The sequence below is a fragment of the Epinephelus fuscoguttatus genome, linkage group LG5 (genome assembly GCF_011397635.1).
Source record: "Epinephelus fuscoguttatus linkage group LG5, E.fuscoguttatus.final_Chr_v1".
In the NCBI taxonomy this organism is placed as follows: Eukaryota; Metazoa; Chordata; class Actinopteri; order Perciformes; family Serranidae; genus Epinephelus; species Epinephelus fuscoguttatus.
In genome coordinates, this window is record NC_064756.1 from 22,595,408 (window position 1) to 22,617,418 (window position 22,011).

A 22,011-nucleotide genomic window follows, 5' to 3' on the forward strand; every position below is an offset into this window, starting at 1 on the left:
GAAATGTGGAGAGGGGCAGGGAAATGAAGGGAGGGATGAAGAGTGATGGCAGGAGGCGAAGGGAAGGATGGCGCAGTGGGGTAAAGGATAGGCAGAGAGGAAAATACAAAAAAAGGATGGAGACAAGAAGAATGGATGATGAACAGGGAACACAGGGAAGTAATAAAAAGCCCAGTGGATTCCTCCATGACGGCCTGCTCATAAATGTGAAAAACAACATGAATACTGGAATCTATTTGCCCAGAATAAACCGTTCTGCAGACAACAACCCAGCAGGCTAGAGCTCAGCAACACTGCAGTGTCTTCTTCGCAGGTTTTACAGGTCTTGTGCATTTACCGACTCTTCAAACCATTTGACACTCGTATTGCAGTCTTCATTTCACCTGTGTGCATGAGTGCCTGTCAGTCAGAAACGCAAGTCAGTGTCAAACTGTAGTGAAACATGTGATTTGGAGGGCGGCAGTGAGTGTTACTTTGCAGCGTGTGTTAAATTTCTGATTGTGTTTTATTTTCTCCTATTCTTCTATACATAGCTGAGATCAGCTGCACAGTAACAGACAGAGCTGTGTGTGTGTGTGTGTGTGTGTGTGTGTGTGTGTACCTGGGTGTTGGGATACCTGAGGAGTAGATGAAGAGTAGTAGTTGAGGGAATAAGGGTATAATTGGTGGGTAGGTGAATAGTGACTGGCAGGCAGTAAAAAAAGAGTGTTTCTGTGCGAGTATGTGTGTGTGTGTGTGTGTGTGTGTGTGTGTCTGTGTGTGTTGAAGGGACAGTGATGCATATATGTCTAGACAGCAGACACATGGCTGGGTTAAACACACTGCAATTACACATCCACCTCCAGGTCATGTATGCCACTGTATGTGTGTGTCTGTGTGTGTCAGTTTATTCATGTATGTGTTTGTGTGCTTGCTTGTGTGTATCCGTTCATCTTTCTCCGTCTGCTTATTGGACTCCTCTCCGTCATTACTGATGCCTGCACTAGATAGGCCTCATTAGTGTATGACTGTTCGTGATATCTCCGACTGACTCATTTGTCTGTCCCCCATTGTCTTTCTCTGTCTCATATCTCTGTTTGCCCTCCCTGAGGAGAGGGAGTGGGCTTCACTCCCCCCCAATTCAACCCTCTTGCCTCTCTCTCCTCCAGGGGAGGGAAGGAGGAGAGCAGGGTTTTTTTTTTTTTGCCTTGTCATAATATAACATGCCCAGGAACCTCTGTACCTTCATCCCCATCCTCCACTCTTTGCCTGTCGTACTGAGTCAAGGAGAGAATACAGGGCTTGGTTCACATTACAGTGATGTTCATTCGGTCCTTCACATTACGTCTGCCTCTCCAGTAAAGTGACAAAATAATCTTGTCTTTGGCATCCCTGACATTTTACTTTGTACTTTTTAGCACATTTGATACAACACAGATTTTGTGATATGAAAGACAGAGTCCTTAAAATGTATTTATTTTTTTAATCATGTCACAAAATTCCACCAGTTCCCAGAGAAAATCTTTTTGTTTTGAGAATATTTTCAATACTCAAAGGTCCAGTGTGTCGGATTTAGGGGGATCTATAGGTAGCAATAGTAGTATTCATAACTATGTTTTCATTTTGTTGACAATCACCTGAAACCAAGAATTGCTGTGTTTTTCGTTACCTTAGAACAGTGGTTCCCAGCTGGTGGGTCGCAGGTCCATTCTGAATGAATCACAAGTGACTTGCGTATGTGTCAAATTTGTAAAAAACACACTTTATTTTGGAGTTTTTATTTTGAAGTGCTGTTCCTTGTTGTAGAGTGAGTGAATAACGGACAGCTACTTAACGGAGACAGCAAACTAGCTCCACAACATAGCAAAACGCAAGTATGACGCGGAATATATTAAGCTGTGGGGACCTTGAACTAATGACTAAGGAAAATGCGGGCCATGTGGCCAGTTGGGAACCACTGCCTTAGAATGAGTTGTTTATATCTACATATGGAGCTGGTCTTCCTTCACGGAGTCTGTCATGTTGTTCTACAGCAGCCCAAACTAGACAAACCAAACTCTGGTTCTAGATAGGGCCATTCCCCCTTTTCATGTAGGCCACCATAGTTCTCCTACAAGCTTGGCACATGGGAGAAGTTTCAGTTCTGCAACCTCACTGCAAGATGCCACTAAATCCTACACACTGGACTTTTACATAACATGTAAGATGTTTGGAGTGTGCTCAGCTCTGTAATATAAAACATATTGCTCCTGCAGTTCCTTCGAGATTAACACTTTCCTTTTCTTCTTCCTGCTCTCCCCAGCTGCCCAGCGAGTATGAAGCCAACCCAGAGCTGCTGTTCTACAGAATCACTCACCTCAACCACCGGCAGCAGTACTTGATCTGGGCTGCAGCTGTCACCACTGCAGGTCGGGGTAACTACAGCGACAAGGTCACTGTGGAGCCCGCGGCCAAGGGTGAGTCCCTGAATGTGACAGGCAGATTCATTATGAGAGACTGGATGCCCACTGAACATGATTTTGCTCATTTGCAAGACAAAAGGCACCTAGGGTCTGGGTACAAACTGGGCAAATTTTGGTTGAAAACTGAATGTTTTTCAGCCATCTAGGTTACTGTTTACCAACCTTTTCAACAGCATTCACAGTTAAGGAGAAACGTGCATGTTGAAGTCTATGGGAGTGCTACTGCAATGAGAAAGTTGTATAGAACCTTTTGTGTCTCCAGTGGGTGCCGTGTTATATATGCCTCACGTGACGTCACTTGAGTCAGCGTTGATTAGGGTTGAATGCTGCAATCTATTGCAAGCATCTACACAAGACCTACATCAATTACCACATCAACATTAAGGAAAGAGAAATGCCGTATAAAATAAGCCAACTGTCATGCCCATCTTTGCTCATTGAAGTATATACAACTCAAAAAAAAGTGTAAATGGGTGTCAAGCGTAGTGTGAATCACCACAGCCAGTACTACACAGTTGTTATGTGCATTGATTTTGTGTGGATGGAGATGAGCTATGCATGCTCGCAAAGTCTTCTATCAAGTTTCACTACACAAACACAACATAAAATCTAAAGTCAAATAAATGCTAAAAAGGCATTTCTGCTTATGGTTCACGATGTGTGCCGATTGTAGGTAGAATTCCGACTTTAATGACCGCTCCATTGCACTTTTCCATGTCCATTTTTTTGTGATTAAAATGCAGGGTATGACTACAAGTTTGGAAATTAAACAAAAATGGATGCGTGGAGTTAAAAGGAAGTGAACTTACCAGACCTCCAGCCCACTGTTAATCTCCTTGAGGCTAATGGCAGTAGGCTACATTAGCTGATGCGAGCATAACACACAGGAAACCACTACCTGATGTGTCTGCATTCAGGTTGCATCTAGGATAATGTAGGCGGCAGGTTTTGACAATGAGGAGGAATGCCTGAAATAAAAAGATATGTCTTGTTCTGTTGCATAATTTAAGGTTTTTATTTTAACTATCCATCATGTGTTGACATTGTTATAGAAGTGCGGTGCTAAATAGATGGAGTACTCTTTCAATTGCCTCTCTTTCAAAGTATATTAACCATAGACTATATAGAATAATGGACGTAGCTCTCATGACATCACTTATTGGTTTGTGGACTCCCATTTTGAAGCATTGAGTTCTGCATTTAGGCTGCCACCATCTTTGTTTTTGATCAAAATCGGCAGACTCACTCAAAGTGGCCCGCCCTTAATTAAGCATAACTTTAAGCCTTAATAAAATGTAAACAGGTGAGTTATATAAAAATTAACCCCATGCACAGCTGTCACGAAGGGGAAAGTAAGCTATAGAGACCAAAACCATTTTTTGTACCAGGCTGTAAACATGTTTATTTCTGCTGACTCACTTTTGTAGTAAGCCTCAAGTGGCCATTCAAAGAATTGCAGTTGCATTGACTGCAATTTCAGACTTGCAGGTTGCCGCTTGGTATTAACACACTGCTTTACATTGAAATATTGTAATTGGAATGCATTTGAAACATGTTTATGTGGCAAACTTTAACTTTCCGAACAAATTTAGCCAGATTTAACCCGACACATCTGATAGGTTTTTTTTTACCTCCAAAACACAAAATAAGTGGTTGTTGGGTTGATGACACCACACTGTCCTTGTTTTTCTCTGTCTCTCTGCCGTCTCTGTCTCTTAGGAACTGTTACAGCACTGCTAGTATTCCTCTTCAAGCCTCTTACTGACAATGCCATGAACTAAAAATACAGTTTTTAAAGGATGTTTTGCTCTACATCCTTCACGACTCTGTGAATCTGCAAATAATCTCCCTCTTACTCTGTCACTTGCTCTATATAACCTTTCTCTGCATATTTTTCAACCTCTCCCCCTGTTTATGTGTTTAAGAGCTTGTGCTATTGATTTCAGAGTTCAGAGGGCAACACATAAACCGGCCTGAATCGGGGAAATGATAAGAGGGGGAGCAAAAGGGAGGACAGAAGGTGGAGGAGAAAAAAGAGGAGAGAAAATGGCAGGACAGGAGCTAACTAATACACAAGACAATAGAGAGGCGTAGTGTTTAAGAAAATGAAGAGGGCAGTTAAATCAATAGGCTTTGGATTAAAAGACAGGAAGAATAAGGGAGTGAGAATGAACAGAGTGCACTTCCCACCATGTTATCCTTTCCTGTATCTATTCGTTCCTTTGACTGCTGGGTGCAAAGGTTTGCGAGTGCATATGTGTGTGCGCGCCCGTACGGGTGGGTGCGTCAGCTGATCGGCAGCTGTAAAAGGCAGTGTCCTCCAGGCTTGCCCACTCAATACTTCATTCAACCTTAACATAAGTGCACTAGAGCACTTGCATTAAGATGCCAAGCTTGAGAAAGAAAAAGAGACAGAGCGGGTGGGGGGAGTGACAGAGAATAAGAGGGTTATGTGCCTGAATGGATGGATATTTTTTTCATATCCTCTCTGCTCAATCTTTCTCCTTTCTTATATTCTTATTTATATGCTATTCTCTGCTGCACAATGTCACATTTAACACAGATTTCTTTCCCACCAAGTGTGAGTCACGGTAAATACATCGCACACCCTCTAGTAGTAAATCGTTTTTATTGAAAGAATCCCAAATGGAAAACAAATCAATTGCATATCAACCATCACATTTCTGTATTGATTCAACACATTCCGAAACCTCTACAGCATTTGTTTATCGGGTTTGAAAATTGTTTATTTGACAATGGCGAGATTAACCGATTGGTAGACATTAATTAGGCCATTGCCTTTCTTGTGTAAGCGTTAATGCCAATAGCTCTAATGGTCTTTTTTCAATTGCTCTGTCTCTATAAACCTTTAATTTTCACATTCCTCCCTTCATCCTCCACCAGCTCCTGCTAAGATCCTGTCATTTGGGGGCACAGTGACTACTCCTTGGATGAAGGAGGTGCGGCTACCCTGTAGCTCAGTAGGAGAACCTACACCTACTATAAAATGGACCAAAGACAGGTGAGAATCCTTCCTAGAAATGTTTATGGTGCTGCTGTGATACCTTTAAAGACCCAGACACACCAAACCGACATCAAAGAACTAGTGGTGACAAAGGCAGGCAGCTGTGTTGCCTGTATCTTGACCAAAAAGTTGCACCTGAACACACCACAAAGACTGCAGCAACAGCCAACTAGAACATACACTCTGCTCCTGCGTGAGATGATACAATTTCAAACCAACAGGCAGCAGTAGTCGTCTTGTATTGGTCATTTAAAAAGGGAGACTAAAAGGCTGACAGGACGGATTCAAGATGCTAGTTAGCCAGTTAGCACATTAACAGCACAAACAGATTGCTGAAAGAGCACAATACTTACTGTGCACCTGTAAATGGCAAACAATTCCAAACCATTTCTGCTAAAGAGCTCAATGGCTAAAAAAATCTTAGCTAATATAATAAGTTTGTTTCCTCTTGTGTACTCTTGGCTTTCGTCACTTGTTTGCTTTCCTTACTTCCATTTCTCTTCTGTACACTTAGTTGAACTGCCAGTCAGAGGGATTTCTCTCATCGATGGGCTCCACTGTCTCTGATGCCGACGGCTTGGTGTGTCAGGGCCCTAAAATTGAATTAGTATTGATGCATCTCTCAGTTGGTTTAAGAGAAAGTCAAATATTGTTTGCAGATGGGTATTTGTTCATGTGGCAATATGCTGGAATAATCTCATATAAGTAGTACATCTTTATAAAAAAAAGTGCTTTGCAGCTCTCTGGTTTTTAAGTAACAGTAGAAACAAAATAAATAACCTGTTGTCAAAATCTAGTAAGAGTCTTTGATGAGATCCTCCCATGATTCTCTCTTTGTCTCACGTTCAGCGAGGACACAGCCATCCCAGTGTCTCTAGATGGACAGCGTCTCATTCTGGCTAATGGGACACTGGTGCTGCGCTCTGTCAAAGCTGAAGATTCTGGTTACTACACCTGCACAGCCACCAACACACTGGGCTTTGACACTATCATTGTCAACCTTTTGGTACAAGGTAGGAAAAGAATCAGAGTTCAAATATCTACATGTTTCAGGTTATTTCATTTAGTCCACTCAGCTATAAGTGCACCTCACTTATAGGCCTGCTGTCCTGGCTGAAATACAGTAATAAATACTTTTTTACCTCAAAAAGAACCTGATAACTTTGTGTTTCTTCCTCAGTCCCTCCAGACCAGCCTCGTCTAACCGTCTCCACCACCTCCACCTCCTCCATCACTCTGGCCTGGATACCTGGAGACAATGGAGGCAGCTCTATCAGAGGTACATGGCCCTGCACAAGAAGCTGTCTTTGTGTCTTTCTTCCTTTATACTCTCATCTTATTCGTCTCGTCCATAGCCAGCGTGTCTAAAGATATACGCTGGAGTTTATGAAGCTGTGTTAATGCTTAAAATGTGAGCAAATGAAAAATATTTCCCTTTGACTTCTGATCTTAGCTCACCACCTGCCTGTCTTTTCTTTCTCTTTTATCTGAGACATTGTTCGTGTGAATACTGATGTATTACTTTATTGATTTTTCTTGTGGTTTTATGTTTCCTTTTTAACTGTGTGTCTGTTTGATTATCTGATTGTTGGTGATTTCTGTGTGAAGATAGGCATGGTGTGTGTGCCTGAATGGGCATGCATGCAAACATGGTTTCAATCCCCTTTCTTCATTCATGCTGTTTGTCAGTTTGATGGTTTTCCAGGGTTATCTGCCTGACTCCTTTTTGCTCTTTATACCCATATGAAGCTATAAAGCAAGTGGCTTAAAGGAACACTTCACCCCCAAAATAGTCATTGTCATGTAAATAAATTACCCATGGCATGCTGTATTACTTTGAATTCATGAAGACAGCCTTGTGTTTTCTCGAATGCTTCCACAGTGAATGAGGAATCCAGAAATGGAGAGAATTAACAGCAAAAAAAATCAATTTTCAAACTCTCACATAGCTTGTGCAGTATAATCCACATTTAATTCATCTAGTCATGCACTCAATACCTCCTAAACACATGCGTTTTTGTTTTAATATAGTTTTGCTGTTGTGAACACAGCTCTATTTTACTTCAGTTCATCAAAAATTTTCTCAATTTTTGGATATTCCTCATTTTGTTACACTGGATAAGTAACTGATATACAAATGACCATTCTGGGGATAAGGTATTTCTTTAAGACATAACTGCACCCACGTCATTACTGAAGAAATGTCTGAAGAAGAAATGCCATGAGATCACATTTGTCAAACCATTAGGTCAGATATATTTTAAAGCTGCCATAAGCTGGAACAATATAATGTTTTGTGTTACTCATTAGAGCTGCAACAATTTGAACTAATCGATGACTAATCGACTATTAAAATAATCTGGGACTATTTTAGTAGTCGACTAATCGGTTTGAGACATTTTTCATAGAAAAGTACTATAAAAGTACCTCAAAATACTCTTATTGCAGCTTCTTTTGTTCAAATATTGGCAGCTTTACACACTCTCCCATGACGGTGAACTAAAACCCTTTGGTATGAGTATGACAGAAGACATTAGATGACATAATTTTGGGGTTTGGGAGAGACCAACATTTTGCAACATTTTCGCGCATTTTTTAATAAAATGATTAGTCGACAATGAAAATAATCGTTAGCTGCAGCCCTATTACTCATGTGGGTTCGCATCCTGCCAGGAAGTCCCAGAGAAAGCATGCATTACACACACACACAAGCAGGAAGTAATGCAATGTAATGTAATGTGTTGAGTGTGCAGCTTCAAATACTGATGGTCCACCAAACCAGTATTTTGCATACATCATCCAGTGTCTCATACATCAGTGAAGCCTATCTGTATATCTGGTGTGTGTACCAGAATGCCTGTCTGTCTGTGGAGCCATCTGCACAGTGTCAGCAGTCCCCATCAAGCATCTATTTTGCAACACTACTGCAGTGGCTTCTGCACAATAGTCCTTTACAGATAAAACATGTTAGCATGGCTGGTTATGAGGCCTTTTTTGCAGCATGTGAAATTGCAGTGACAAATGATGCTATGCTCTCCTCTGTTCTACAGTAGTGTGTTATTGTGCTGTTCCTTTACTGTTCTCTCTGCTCTGTGACAGACAGAGGGTGACTATAAAACTTCTAAACCAACACAGCAGGATCTGCACATGTTAACCTCTCTAATGTTTTGGACTCTATCGCACCATCTGCTAAAAAGATAGGGAGGGAAAAAGGATGGTACAAAGAGTACAAAGAAACACAGAGAGGGAGACATTCACATGATTATATACGGACAGAAGGAAAGACAGACAGAGATGGAGGATTAGATGTAAAGTGTCTCTGAGCAGCAGGGAGTTGGCTCTCCAAGGCAGCTGATTATAAAAACAGTCACCACATTGCATACCCTCATTTGCATAGATGCTCAGTCAGCGCCATCCCAGTCTTGGGGTTTGTAGGTAACTAATGGCGGCATAGACAGAGAGCAGCTAGACCGTCCTCCAATCGGAGCCCATCTGGGGAAAAGAAGTACAGTGTGACACTGCCATCTTGTGGACAATAAAGGTACCAATGTCATAAAGTGTACTAAGGTTGGTGCAAAATGAGTTCTTGGTGTTATCTGTAAATGAAAGAAAATTATGTAATAAAGCAATAAAATAATATTTATTGTGTTTCTTTTGTGTGTATGCAGGTTTCGTGCTGCAGTACTCGGTAGACAACACAGAGGAATGGAAAGATGTGTTCATCAGTTCTACTGAACGCTCCTTCAAATTGGACAACCTGCGCTGTGGCACCTGGTATAAAGTGAAGCTGGCTGCAAAGAACAGCGTTGGAGCCGGGCGCATCAGTGAGATCATTGAGGCAAAGACCCATGGGCGAGGTGAGAAGCCTGGAACTGATGATGATGGTAATCAGCAGGGGTAGATTCAGGGGAAAGTATGAATGAAAAACACACTTTCACAAAGAAATACATCATGCTGGACCCTTTAAATCAACACAGGGTTGACTCTTAAACTCGTAGACACAGCATTTTTTCCCGTCTTCTCCTAAAGGATCAAAATTCAGGTCTTTGTACATCTTGTGTTATACCCACAGTGGCTCATAAAGGATTTTTACAGGCAGTGAATTGCTCTGGGACTTTCATTCACATTTACCGTTACCACAATCTATTCAATATATGAATAACAACTGATCATAAAAACATCATGTCTTATATCACAGTTGACTATTATGTTGTTTTACCAGTGAGTGGGTGAAATATATGTATATTGATGATTATAATTAAGTATTATTTCATAGATTTAGTGAGATATTTTTGCTTTTTGTTACTGAGCGAGTCATTTCTATTGCTGAACCACAAAGGCCTGCTTATGTTGTCTTGTGTTCACCAATTACCTGTTAAATGACACAGTAATAATCTGAACCGACAGACAGTACATGATGATTTTGCTCCTTTTACAGAACCCCAGTTCAACAAGGATCAGCCTGTCTTCACTCACATTAACTCCAGCCACGCCCGCCTCAACCTGCAGGGTTGGGCCAGTGGTGGCTGTCCAATCAGTGCTGTCACACTCGAGTTTAGACCAAAAGGTGAGTCCTCCCTCTCCTCCACTCCTTTTGTAATTTGCATAATATTTTAAGATATCGTGCAGTAAATTAAATAGAAAAAGTTTGCATGTGAGACAAAGAAATGTATTGTTAGCAGCCAAGCCATCTTTTAATGGAAACCAATCAGCAGAGATAAGAGATCAGACATTGGTATGTGTGCTTGATGCAGGTACATGGGCATGGCAGAATGTACGTACCAATGCCACCACAGATGTGTTCCTGGCAGAGCTGCGTGAGGCCACCTGGTATGAGTTGAAGATGAAAGCCTGTAACAGTGCTGGCTGTGGCAACCAAAGCTCCCAGTTTGCAACACTGGACTATGATGGCAGTGAGTAGACTCTCTTTGGTATTGTCTGCTTCCTTAAAAAGAAAATGAATACACTTGGTACTTTTAATTAATGTTGTGAAAGTACAGTAACTAATCCCTGCTCTTCCTGTGTGCAGGCACAATTCCACCAATCAAATCCCCCCTGGAAAAAAACGATGACGTCAAGAAGCTGTTTTCTATTGGCTGTCCTGTCATCCTGGTCACCCTGGGTGTTGCGCTGCTCTTCATAATCCGCAAGAAACGCAAAGAAAAGAGGCTGAAGAGACTCAGAGGTAAGGGAAGAAGTAAAAGGAGAGGAGACAAGTGGTAGGAAGGCATTGGCAGGAAGAACAAAGCCGAGAGACTCCTGAAGGAGACTTCAGAGAGAATTGTGAATGAAGTCTTGAGAGTTGCATTTATTTTAAAAGATTGATTTGTGTGTCAGGAATAAATAATTTGTGATGTTCTCTGCTCTCTGTAGATGCCAAAAGCCTTGCAGAGATGCTGATCAGGTAAGACTGCTATTTCTGAATCCTTCTCATAAAATCTGTCTGTATTATACTTCATTGTAACCTCAAATTCATTTCACAAATCCACATTTTTTTATTTATTTTTTTTTAACTGTGAATGTTTGTGTGCATGCTTTCTTGTATCTCTGGATTAGTAAAAACAACCGCAGCTTTGACACCCCAGTAAAGGGACCTCCTCAGGGCCCACGGTTACACATCGACATCCCCAGAGTGCAGCTGCTAATTGAGGACAAAGAAGGCATCAAGCAAATTGGTGAGAGGAGGAGAGAGTTGCGTGTTCATGTGTCTGTGTGAGAGTGTTGGATCAGATGATCTTTATGGAGTTACAGTCATTAGTTTTTTAAAATCTGCAACAGCAGCTTTTCTAAATAATTTATTCTGTGTCTTGTAGGTGAGGACAAAGCCACTATCCCTGTGACAGACACAGAGTTCAACCAAACTGGGAACCCTCAGAGCTTCTGCACAGGCGTCTCTGTCCATCACCCTGCCCTCATCCAGAACACCGGTCCTTTGATTGACATGTCAGACATCAGACCAGGAACCAGTAAGTGCTCTTGATTCTCGCTGTCCATTTTATCAATAAAAGCCCAAACGAACTAGTATTGTAGTGTGTAGTGTACAATGTGAAGATAAGACGTTTGTTTTGCAATTGCTTGTTCATTTTCCTGGCTTTAAAGGAGTGTTTCGCCCACAAAACAGCCACTTGTAAATCAATAGGTCATGCCCTATGTGTTTGAATTTGTGAGGAAAGCTGTATTTTTCCCACATGCCTTTAATGTAGTCGCCAATCAATCAATAAATCAATATGCTTTCTTCACAAATCCAAGGAAGTACGCCATGACTAACTGATATGCAGGGTGAAGGGTGAAGGTGAAGTAGTCCTTTAAACATCCTCTGTTCCTATGCACATCCATCTTATTTCTTCATCCACTTACCACCAGACCCAGTGTCGAGGAAGAGTGTTAAGTCAGCCCACAGCATCAGGAACCGCTACTCCAGTCAGTGGACTCTGACCAAGTGTCAGGCCTCCACGCCAGCCCGCACTCTCACCTCAGACTGGCGCACAGTTGGCTCCCAGCATGGCATCACTGTCACAGAGAGTGACAGCTACAGTGCCAGCCTCTCACAGGACACAGGTTGGCACATGGGTGAAATGACACTTACAGCCATTAACATGCACATCGAAGTGCGCCTATTCTTCCACTGTGGAGGAGAGTGTGTTTTTGCAGTGGGCTTCACCTCAAAAAAGCATTTGTACAACTGGGAAAAAATGTGCTTAACTTTATTTCTTTTCCTTTCTCCTTCACAGATAAGGGTCGGAACAGCATGGTGTCGACAGAGAGCGCCTCCTCCACCTACGAGGAGTTGGCAAGAGCATATGAGCATGCCAAGCTAGAGGAGCATCTGCAGCATGCCAAATTTGAGATTACTGAGTGCTTTATCTCTGACAGCTCATCTGATCAGATGACCACAGGTACCAATGACAATGCAGACAGCATGACATCCATGAGCACACCGTCAGAGCCTGGTATCTGCCGTTTCACTGCCTCGCCACCCAAACCCCAGGACTATGACCGTGGCAAGAATGTAGCTGTGCCCATTCCACACCGCGCCAAGAGTGAGTGGTTGCTGCAGAGCTTTTTTTTTTTTTTCAAGAATTCTTTTTTAAATGGCATTTTAAATTTAAAATGGCTATAAATATAGTTGAAATAGCATTATGAATAAATCAGAATCAGACTTTACTGACCCACTTAATGTGCACTATTACATTGATTTGGTGTCACTGGAGCAAAATAAATAAATAACAGCAATAGAAATAGAAAAATAAGACCAGACATCTGGAGAAAATATATTAAAAAGGGTGTTGTAATACAATTGTAGATACAATTTTTTATTATACAGTGATATACAAATACACATGAACAATTAAGTTTCGGGGCGAAGTAATGTTCTGTTTGTATGCAAACATATCTGTTAGTCCAGTGCAATCCTCAGTGTAGATAAATATGCAGTTTCATAACATTATACCATGATTATCAGCCATAGGTTCTGACTTTTGCAGATTTTGGCAGTCACATTAAATTTAACTTTTCCCCTCCAGGTGACTACTGCAACCTACCCCTCTACATGAAGTCAGATCCCTTCTTCCGAAAGCAGTCAGAGCATCATGACCCATGTCCAGTGGTTCCACCACGTGAAGCCTCTATTCGTGGCCTGGCCCAGAGGGCATACCACACCCAGGGCCGTCACGTGACTATGGACTCTGCAAAGCAGCAGGCCCTAAGCATGGGCCACTCTGGCCTCTCCAACCTCACTTCCTCTGGGGCTTCCTCTGGAGGAGCAACAGGGGGCTGTGGTGGAGGTAGTGGGGGAGCGTCTGCTAGCTCTAGCAGCTCCACACTTCCCCAGAGGACTCTCACCATGCCGGGCTCCTCTGCCTCAGTGGCCCAGAGTGCAGCCGCAGCTGCTGCTGCTACTGCTGCAGCTGCTGCATCATCATCCTCCGGTGCCACGGGAGGGACTCCTGGAGGTGCCTCCTCATCCTCCTCCAAGATGGGAGGATCCAGAGACTCTCTTCTGGAGAGCAGCTCCTCGGGTTTAGGCAGACTGCAGAAGCAGAGGGATGGAGGGGCAGGGGCCTACTCCAAGTCATACACACTGGTGTAGCCTGCCATCACTGCGGCTTGTCACTGTAACTCCTAATAGAATGCTGGTCAAGCCAGCGCTTGCCTGGAGCCTCTATGGAAAAGTGGGATGAGGAACATACACATACACAGCTGACCCGTCAGTGCCTGCGCTGTGCCAGGCTGCAGGGGGCTGGTTGGGTTCCCATTGACACTACTGTATGAAGGGGTCAGAGTTGGGTCTCCACAGCACAGGGGTTTGCCTTTCTTTCTGCCTGATTGCTTTCTATTATTATTGTGTCATCTTTCTCTATCCCTAATTTCATCACCCCGGACATCACTTGCCAAAACATAAATGATTTATCTGTTCACTTCATATTTTCATTTTCTGGTAAGGACACAGTACTAATGCACAAAATGCTTTCCATGTGCACCGTCTTGTTTTCTGGATCAAGACAGTCGTAGAATGAACCAGGTTGCTTGAGTTTTTGAGGTTTTTAGGTTTTTAAATATGTTACTTTTCTGTTCTCTGATGGAAGAAGAGCTCATATCACAGCATTGTGCCATGGCAGGATGCTTTTACTGTATGCATAAACCACCAACCTTGGTGTTACACTGGCTCTGAGAGGTTACTCCATCATGGATTCACACATTAGAGGCAGTGGAAGGACTGTCGTCTCAATACCAGTTTTGAGATGTGGAGAATTTTCTTATTCATGCAATGGATGACACAGCATAGTGGTCTTAATTGATGCTTTTATAAACAGACTCAAATCAGAGGAAAAAAAAAAGTCAAGCATCATCAAGTGAAAGATGAATCCAAACTTTTTTTTTCCATCAGTTTTCTGTTTATTTTCTGATGATGGAAATATAATCTCATGTGCACTAAGAAAACGTTAGAATGGATCCAAGTAACAGAAACCTTCACAAGCCTGCGTGTGTGTGCGTGTGGGTGTATATGTGTAAATATATATATGTATACATGTGGCAGGCACACACCAACAGTGGACCTTTTTAAAATCAATCTGTATGCTGACCTCTCGGGCAGACGTCTGTGTCATAACTGAAATTCCCCCGCCCCCTTCACTGTTAATTTTGTACCTGTGAAAGGGGATTCGGGGATAGTAACAATGATGATGCTGACAATGTAACACTATGATCCTAATTTGGACCAGCATTTTGAACTTTGTTTTATTAAGAGTGATTGACAGCATTGCTTAGGACGAGAAATTTTGAAGAGGGAGTGGGTTCAAAGGAGAGCAATTACAGATCAAAGAGGTTCATTTCTTTTGCTTCCTCGGAACAAAGGAAGATACCCTTTTATGATCCACCATGGCGCCACAATGCCATTATTCTTTAACTCATTTTACCTGTACCCATTTTACCCATTTCTATCCTTCCCCACCTTCACTCCTACGCACCCAGTCCCCCATCATATCCATACAGTGTCACTGTGACCTACTGCTAGTGTACTGGCTAGTTAAAAAGACAGACAGACTGAGAGAAGAGGTCTAATATGCACAGACAGGCAGAAATGCTACTTGACGTTCAATGACAACTTGACAAGTTGCAAACATGCAGCAAATTTATTCAGATGATGTATACAAGAAAAATCATATTTGTATGAAGTGATCTTGAATTTATGACCGGACAATGACTTTGAGATTATTGACAGAGAGAGATCAAGTGTTGATAGAGTTTGCAGTTGTATTAGGGAAACGGGGAGAGGGGGGTTACATAGCAGAGAGAAATAAGTGGTCTTCAAAACTAAAAAATGTGTTTTCAAGTCCCTCCACCTCACTGAAATTTATTTTAGCTTTATGCATGGTACTGTATCTGCCAACTTTGAGTTCATTATGATTTTTTTTTTCCCATTTCTTCTCCCAAAGCTTAATCCCATAACAAAGATCGTTCCAAAAAAAGAGTTGCTCCAAATGTTTTGCAATGGTAAAACGTAACATCAGGGCTCTCGCAATAGAAAAAAAGATATGATATATGTTTGTTTTCAAAAGTATGTACATATATATTTCTATTCAAATATATAGCAAATATATGAATATTGAAAAAAGCAGAGAAATATAAAAGCCGTTCTAATTGAAAATATATATAAAAGATCACAAGACAATCGCTCAGAGTGAAAAAACTGCAAGAAGGAAGGAAGAAAAAGAAGAGGAAGGCTTAAACGGGTAGCACAACCATGGACGGGAGATCTTGGAGAGACAGGAGGCGGTGTGAACGAAAGTTAAATGGTGAAACTGAGGTTTGAGGAATGATACAATGACCCCCCCTTGTGATTTTGTAAATGTTCCGGCTGCAGCACCTGTGCAGCGGGTCGCAGCTGGGAGGACAAGCACAGTAAAGTCAAACTATAGTGTGAGATTGTGTCGCTGGTTAACTGTGGTCTATGGCTCAGTGCAGAAAGTGTGGTGTTGAAAAAGAAAACCGTAAAACAAGGACAGCCTATACAGTAAGTGAGCCTATTGTAATATGTTGTGTTGTACCTTCCAAAGGTGTGTTCACAAACTCAATGCCATTACCTGACTATAATTAATGAAGACAAACAGACCGACGAGTATTTCTGTTTCTTATCTGTGTCATAGCGAGTCCTGCCCAAACTCCGGGACTGCAGGCCAATAATCATACCGCACAGTAACAATTATATCTCCTCATATATGTATTAATGCTCCCTTTAAGTTTAAAACTAGACAGGAGAGAAATTAATTTAACTTTCCGTTGCTACTGGTTATGATGCCTTTCCTTTTGGCCTTTATGTTTCAAGACCTTGTTTTCAGTAAAACAAGGGTTTGGGAATGGGGTAGGCCTGTTTTAGCAACCAAAAACAGAGGCTTCCTTACTCCAGTTGTATGGATATTGGATGGAGTGATGAAACAAACTCCTGTCCGACCTGCTTTCCCCCAATTCTTCAGTGAAGTTGCCTCGACTATAAAACACCGATCTACTGTCAGTTTGCTCAAAGTGTATGTGATGTATACCTTTAAAGAAAAGTCCACCTTCTGACACTTTTTGATCGTAACAGAGAATATTAACAATATGTAACATTTAAAACAGTGGTTTTACATTTTGGGAAAGATGCCTATTTGCATTTTTGCTGAGCGTTAGATAAAAATATTCTGTACAAAAAAGTGTAAAAATGTTAAGGTGTGGTTCAGCCAGGAGAAGTCTTGTCCTCTTTGTGAGGTTGCCAGGCAACCAGCAGACACTTTGCATGGATTGAACAATTTAAATATGACGTGTTAATTAGTGAGCTCTGTGGTTCTTGTTACCTACGAACAGAGCCAAGCTAGCTATTCCAATCTTGTTATCTTACTCTGTAGCAAATAATCATATTTCCCAAATGTCAAATTATTCCTTTAATTTTTTCCCAGTACATATTTTAAATATTATATAGAGTATTTTTTTTGTATTTTTGTGTATTGAATTCTAAACAGCCTTATGTGAACTTCTCACAGTATTGCAGGAGTACTTTGGTGAACAATCCTGACTTCTGGATTTTGTTTTTGTCCTCCTACAATCATGAAATATTTTTTAGGCAACAATTAAATAATTCCAGATGTTGGCCCTTTTTTGGTTTGCTTTTGAGGCTATTTGCAAACCATACTGCTGTGTGGAATTAGTAACCATACTGTACACCAGTGCTTTATAGTACAGTACTTTCCCCCCTTATTGAATGTGGTAGCATGCTGATGTTTTGGCAGCAGCCTATCTTAACATTAGGACATATATCTGCCATATTTCAATGAGTAATGGTTAACTTAGGGTGGATTTTTTTTTCTTAATATACAACAACATACTTTTCAAACTGACTCTGTGTTCATGAGGTTAACTTCACATGCGCTACTTCCCCAACCTTTCCCACATCTGCTCAACCAATCAGATCTTCCCCTCTCACTGTACCCCTTGCCCACATATACAACATTATTTCTACTCCATAATAGAAGACTCGTGTACATAGGAAAGTGTTTTGTATAAATGAGTACTATTTTCGACATCTTCACTAGAAACCAGGGCACAATGTAAACTTTGAACTGAAGTTATTGTAATGAAACAGAAGAGGACTTAATGAAAAACTATAGAATTATACAGACACTGCTTTATCTTGATTTATGGACCAGTTGAAACATGTCAGAGTGGACCATGCATAGTTAACAACAATATTTATTTCTTTTTTTACAGGACATTTGGTTGCATTGTCTCCTTTTTTTAAATTATTTTTTTAATCCTTTTCTTTTTCTCTTTGTCACAGGTTGCTTGATTTAGAGTTTGCCTTTTTTTTTAACTACTCCACTTTTTCGGGGGAGGACAGCAGCATTGCATGTTCTGAAAATTTTGCTGGTTATAAAAGAAAATGGGAAATGGTGAATTGAACAATTTAAAAAGGGGGTTAATTAAAACATTTTAAAAATGCAGAGGTTGTTCCTTAAACTTTTATGGGGAAACGTTGCTTCAATTTGCAATTGCTTGTGTTTAACTCTACATTTTCTTTTCTATGAAAACAAACAAAAACAGAAAAAAGAGTACTCAACACCTTGTGCAATAAAGCTATCTTTTTATGAACTGTGATGATATCATTCTTTCTTTCATAACCATGTAGCTTTTGATATAAAGGGCCTTCACTATTATCCACTTTTTACTGTAATCACAACATGTTGATCACTAGACTGACTTGTGTTTGAAAGCGTTTGGCTCTCTTGTCCCTTTGGTGCCCAACATTATAAGATCCACAGACCTCATTGTAAACAGCTTAAGCGAAAAGTAGTTCAAATGAAAAATGTTTACAGCTATGTCTGTGAATTTTGGAGCAATGGGGACATTGGTTCACGAAACAAATAGTATATTTAGATGCAATTATTTAATATTGTGATGATGACAGAGGAATGTTTCCTATGGAGGTATCTTCATGTGATTCCACAAGAGGTGAGTGAGATTTATTACTATTACTATTATTATTATTAGTAGTAGTAGCAGTAGCAGTAGACTTTTTTATAACCTATGACTCTTTATAGCATACTATACAATGACTTTTTTGTGATGTGTGTAATGCGGCAATTTTTTGACACTATACTATGGCAATTTTTTATGGCATACTATACAATGACATTTTAGTGTAATTTTTGTATTTACTATAATTTTTTGCCATTTTTTTTTACTATACTACATGTTTTTGAGTCAATTCTTTAGACTTACACACTATGCCAATTTTGTGTCATTTTTTAAAGGCATAACATAATTTGACAGTTTTTTATGTTTTTTTTTTACATACTATACTATGACGTTTTTCTCATTTTTTTTAAAGTCATACTTAACTATTAAGTTTTGTGTCATTTTTTTAGACATACTATACTATGGCAATTTTTGGTCATTGTTTTAGACATACTATGCTATAACGTTTTTGTGTCTTTTTTTTTTTTACATACTTTACTACAATGTTTTTGTGTCATTTAGAATGATGGGATGAATGATGGGTTTTTTCTCATTTTGTAATGTGATACTTTACTATGACGTTTTGTGTCATTTTTTTAGACACACTCTATTATGATGTTTTGTGCCATTTTTTAGACATGTTATACTATTACATTTTTGTCATTTTTATAAGACAAACTTTACCATGACATTTTTTGTCATTTTTTTAGACATACTATACATTGACATTTGTGTGTCATTTTTGAAACATTATATACTATGATGTATTTGTGTCATTTTTTTGAAGACATACAATAGTATGACATTTTTGTGTCATTCTTAGACATACTGTACTATGAAGTTTTTGTGTTTCTTTTTTTTAGTTATACTTTACTATGCAGTTTTTGTGTCATTTTTTAAAGACATACTATACTATGACATTTTTGTGTCATATTCTTAGACATACTATAATATTATGTTTTTAAGTAATTTTTTAAAGTCATACTTCACTATGATGTTTTTCATGTAATTTATTTAGATATACTATACTATAACCTTTTTGTGTCACTTCTTAAAAAAGATGCTATACTATGACGTTTTTGTGTCATTTATTACAGATATACTATACTATGACATTTTGTGTCATTATTAAACACATACTATACTATGACGTCCTGGGTCATTTTTTAAAGACATACTATACAATGACATTTTTGTGTCGTTTTCTTACACATACTATAGTGTGACTTTTTTGTATCATTTTTTTTAGGACATACTACACTATGACATTTTTGTGTAACTTTAAAAACATACTATACTATGATGTTTGTGGGTCTTTTTTGAGGGGGGGAATACTATTCTATAATATTTTTGTGTCATTTTTTAAAGACATACAATACTCTTATGTTTTTTAGTCATTTTTTAGACAAAGTATAAAATGACATTTTGGGGTCTTTTTGGACATACTATACTCTGATATTTTCATGTCATTTATTAAACACAGACTATACTATGACCTTTATGTGTCACGTTTTAAAAAAAAATGCTATACTATGATGTTTTTGTGTCATTTCATTAGACATACTATACTATGACATTTTATGTCAATTTTATACACATACTATACTATGACTTTTGGGGTCATTTTTCAAAGACATACTATACTATGACTTTTGGGGTCATTTTTCAAAGACATACTGTACTATGACTTTTGGGGTCATTTTCTTAGACATATGATGTTTTTGTGTCATGTTTTAAAGACATACTATAGATTGACATTTTGGGTCATTTTTTCTTGTCTTTCATGTCATTTATTAAACACATACTATACAATGACATTTTTTTGTTGTTTTCTTAGACAAATTATATTGTGACGTTTTTTGTATCACTTTTTTTAAGGACATGCTACACTATGACATTGTTATGTCACTTTTTTTAAAAACATACTATCATATGATGTATGATGATTTGTGTCAGTTAATTCTACATGCTATACTATGACATTTTTGTGTCATGTTTTTGCACATACTATACTATGACAATTTTTTGTCACTTTTTAAAGAAATGCTATACAATGATCTTTTTTTGTCATTTATTAAAGACGTACCAGAGAACATGCAAACTCAGCACAGAAGGGCTCCCTCCTGGGATCGAACCAGAAACCCTCTTGCTGTGATTTGTGTCACTTTTTTAGACATACTATACTATGACATTTTTATGTCATAGTATAGTATGATGATGTATGATACTATCATGTATTTCAGACATACCATACTACAACGTTTTTGTGTTATTTTTTGGTTGTACTATACTATAACATTTTTGTGTCACAATTTTTAAGGACATACTACACTATGACGTTTCTGTGTCACTTTTGAAAGATATACCATACTATGACATTTCTGTGTCATTTTTTAGTTGTGCTATACTATTACATTTTTGTGTCATGTTTTTGCACATACTATACTTTGACATTTTTGTGTTATTTTTCAAAGAAATACTATACAATATTTTTTTGTCATTTATTAAAGACATACTATACTATGATGTTTGTGGGTCATTTTTTGGACATACTGTACTATCATGTTTCTATATCATTTCTTTCAGCATACTATACTATTACATTTTTGTGTCACTTTCTAAAAAATATATTATTGTATGATGTTTTTGTGTCATTTAGTAGAGACATACCATCCTACGATATTTTTGTGTCTTTTTTTTAGACATACTATACTATGACCTTTATGTGTCACTTTTTAAAGGACAAACTATACTATAACAATTTTGTACCACTTTTTTAAAGACATATACTGTGATGTTTGTGGGTCATTTTTTGGACATACTATACTATGATGTTTCTTTGTCATTTATTAAAGACATACTATACTATGACATTTTATGTCAGTTTTATACACATACTATACTATGACCTTTATGTGTCACTTTTTAAGGACATGCTATACTATGATTTATTGATACATTTATTACACACTTAATATACTATGACGTTTTGGGTAATTTTTTAAAGATATACTATATTATGACATTTTTGTGTCGTTTTCTTAGATATATTTTACTGTGACATTTTTGTATCACCTTTTTAGGACATACTATAATATGATGTTTTTGTGTCAATTAATTCGACATGCTATTGAGAGTATGACATTTTTTTGTCATGTTTTTGCACATACTATACTATGACATTTTTGTGTTATTTTTTTTTAAAGAAATACTATACAAAGTTTTTTGTCATTTATTAAAGACATACTATACTATGATTCTTTCAACATAGTATACTATTACATTTTTGTGTCACTTTTTAAGGACATGCTATACTATGATGTCTTTCATGTCATTTATTAAACACTTACTATACAATGACATTTTTGTGTCGTTTTCTTAGACATACTATACTGTGATGTTTTTTTGTATCACTTTTTTAGGACATACTATAATATGATGTTTTTGTGTCAATTAATTCGACATGCTATTGAGAGTATGACATTTTTTTGTCATGTTTTTGCACATACTATACTATGACATTTTTGTGTTATTTTTTTTAAAGAAATACTATACAAA

The 22,011-nt window shown here is 38.8% G+C and overlaps 1 protein-coding gene across 2 annotated transcripts in view; it reads left to right on the top strand.

The window, feature by feature from the left end:
- The window catches only part of LOC125889204 (Down syndrome cell adhesion molecule-like protein 1 homolog), a 125,224-nt gene extending 107,073 nt beyond the window's left edge, over window positions 1-18,151 (top strand). For both annotated transcript variants that reach the window (XM_049576989.1, XM_049576990.1), the window contains exons 22-35: window positions 2,282-2,435; window positions 5,346-5,463; window positions 6,316-6,479; window positions 6,647-6,745; window positions 9,135-9,323; window positions 9,905-10,033; window positions 10,221-10,379; window positions 10,496-10,651; window positions 10,840-10,870; window positions 11,023-11,141; window positions 11,280-11,432; window positions 11,830-12,024; window positions 12,198-12,506; window positions 12,990-18,151. In XM_049576989.1, the coding sequence (XP_049432946.1) occupies window positions 2,282-2,435; window positions 5,346-5,463; window positions 6,316-6,479; window positions 6,647-6,745; window positions 9,135-9,323; window positions 9,905-10,033; window positions 10,221-10,379; window positions 10,496-10,651; window positions 10,840-10,870; window positions 11,023-11,141; window positions 11,280-11,432; window positions 11,830-12,024; window positions 12,198-12,506; window positions 12,990-13,555 (2,541 nt within the window). In that variant the 3' untranslated portion in view covers window positions 13,556-18,151. The remainder of the gene's footprint in view (window positions 1-2,281; window positions 2,436-5,345; window positions 5,464-6,315; window positions 6,480-6,646; window positions 6,746-9,134; window positions 9,324-9,904; window positions 10,034-10,220; window positions 10,380-10,495; window positions 10,652-10,839; window positions 10,871-11,022; window positions 11,142-11,279; window positions 11,433-11,829; window positions 12,025-12,197; window positions 12,507-12,989) is intronic.
- Window positions 18,152-22,011: the final 3,860 nt, after the last annotated feature.